Source organism: Entamoeba dispar, genomic scaffold, assembly GCF_000209125.1.
Source record: "Entamoeba dispar SAW760 scf_1105229459695 genomic scaffold, whole genome shotgun sequence".
NCBI lineage: Eukaryota > Evosea > Mastigamoebida > Endamoebidae > Entamoeba > Entamoeba dispar.
In genome coordinates this window covers 1-1613 of record NW_001853821.1, presented here as the reverse complement: position 1 = coordinate 1613, position 1613 = coordinate 1, and the positions used below count along the sequence as shown (strand labels likewise).

The 1613-nt window shown below is 25.5% G+C and overlaps 1 protein-coding gene across 1 annotated transcript, besides 4 other annotated features; it reads left to right on the top strand.

The window, feature by feature from the left end:
* Window positions 1-99: 99 nt before the first annotated feature.
* EDI_023210 (galactose-inhibitable lectin 35 kDa subunit precursor, putative) lies at window positions 100-528 on the top strand (the record flags this gene model as incomplete). The annotated part of the gene is made up of 1 exon (XM_001736121.1): window positions 100-528. The coding sequence occupies one exon, from the start codon at window positions 100-102 to the stop codon at window positions 526-528; it is 429 nt and encodes a 142-aa protein (XP_001736173.1).
* Window positions 529-586: 58 nt separating this feature from the next.
* Window positions 587-665: a microsatellite.
* A 219-nt stretch (window positions 666-884) lies between these two features.
* Window positions 885-937: a microsatellite.
* Window positions 909-1065: a microsatellite.
* A 16-nt stretch (window positions 1066-1081) lies between these two features.
* Window positions 1082-1144: a sequence feature (AT_rich).
* The last annotated feature ends 469 nt before the right edge of the window (window positions 1145-1613 follow it).

The following is a 1613-nucleotide window of genomic DNA, read 5'->3' as shown; positions in this document are numbered from 1 at the left end:
TCAGTTATATACCCTAATGGAAATTATGAACAAAACATTCTATTAAGACCATTGAAACAAGGAAATGAACTTCAATTCTTTGAATTTGCACCATATAGAATGTATACATGCTATTCAATGCCAAAAAGAGTACATGATATTAGAGGAGGAGCAAATGAAGGATCAACTCTTATTATTTGGTCCAAAAATCCACCATTATCAGACGCACCAGGTACTCAAAATCAACGTTTTGTTTATGTCCATCCATATCCAAATGAATGGTATGCTGAATATCATTCAACTATTGAATACAATCAGGGTGGAAGATGGGTTAAAAAAACTCTTGAATGGCCTACATATAAAAGACATTTCTATCTTCCTTATCGACTTGATCTTGACCTTTGTTATCAAGCCAAAAAAGCATCTGATGGTAGATCTGTATGGACTGGAAATCAACACCTCAAGACACTTACCAATGGGTACCAAATCACAGCTTCAAGATGTAGTGCAACAGAATCAAGACAGATATTTATTCCAGTTTTTGCCTAACTTTCTGATATTAAGTTATTTTTGTTTTGTTTTAATAATAAGAAGAAAGATTTGTTTCAAATAAATTAATGATAAAAATAAGTTATTGATAAATAAATGAATAATGAATGAACAAAGATTAAAATAAATGAAATGAAGTGATAATAATAACATAAAATGAGTATTAGTATGAACTTTAACTAGTGTATTATGAAGAAATCGTATTGATATATATTTATTTCATAATAAATTGGATTTGAATAAGACAAAGATAAATAGCATAGTATGAAGGAATATAAAGAATTTGTTATAACCAAGTAGAGTGCATCGTTCTAAAATTAAATTTATTTCATAAACAGATAATAACCACGATTGATAAGATAAAAATGAAATAAAGAAGAAAGAATAATAAAAATTAAAACAAAAACAATGTTCAAAACATCATTTATATTAATTCACTAATAATAGTTTCATTATACAATACTGTGCTATTATAATATATAAACAATAAACATAAAAATAATAAATGAATAAAATAAAAATATAATAATATAATAAATAAGAAAGAATTATCTATTTATTTAATAAGATAAATATATCAGAAATTGTAATATAAATATTAAATATTACTTTATTACTTCAATAAGTCAATTAAATCAACAAACGATATTGTGAGAATATAATAATAATAGAATTTCTTCTTCATTTGATTAAATATTCTTAGTTAACATCAAAAGACTATTTTTCATTAAGTTTAAAACGAATTAAAATGATAATATAAAAAAAACACCAAAATAACTTTATTTTAATTAAAAGTTCCATTCAAATGGTTCTGGTGGTTTTGGTTCATTGTTATTGGATAATAAGGCATCAGCAAGTGCTTTATGTTCATCTGTCATTTGAATTCCTTGGTCTTTAATAATTCCTGAGTTTTCTTCTTCCATTTGAGGTTGGGTATCTTTTAAAATTAAAATACCTCTTCCTGGTTTTTTAACTCCAACAAATCTACTACCTTTTATCTCAGTAATAAACTCAAGTTGACGAGGAGTAACTCTGCTTCCATTTTGTAAAGTAACAAATGGTTGTATTTGAATTGGTTCTTCTTC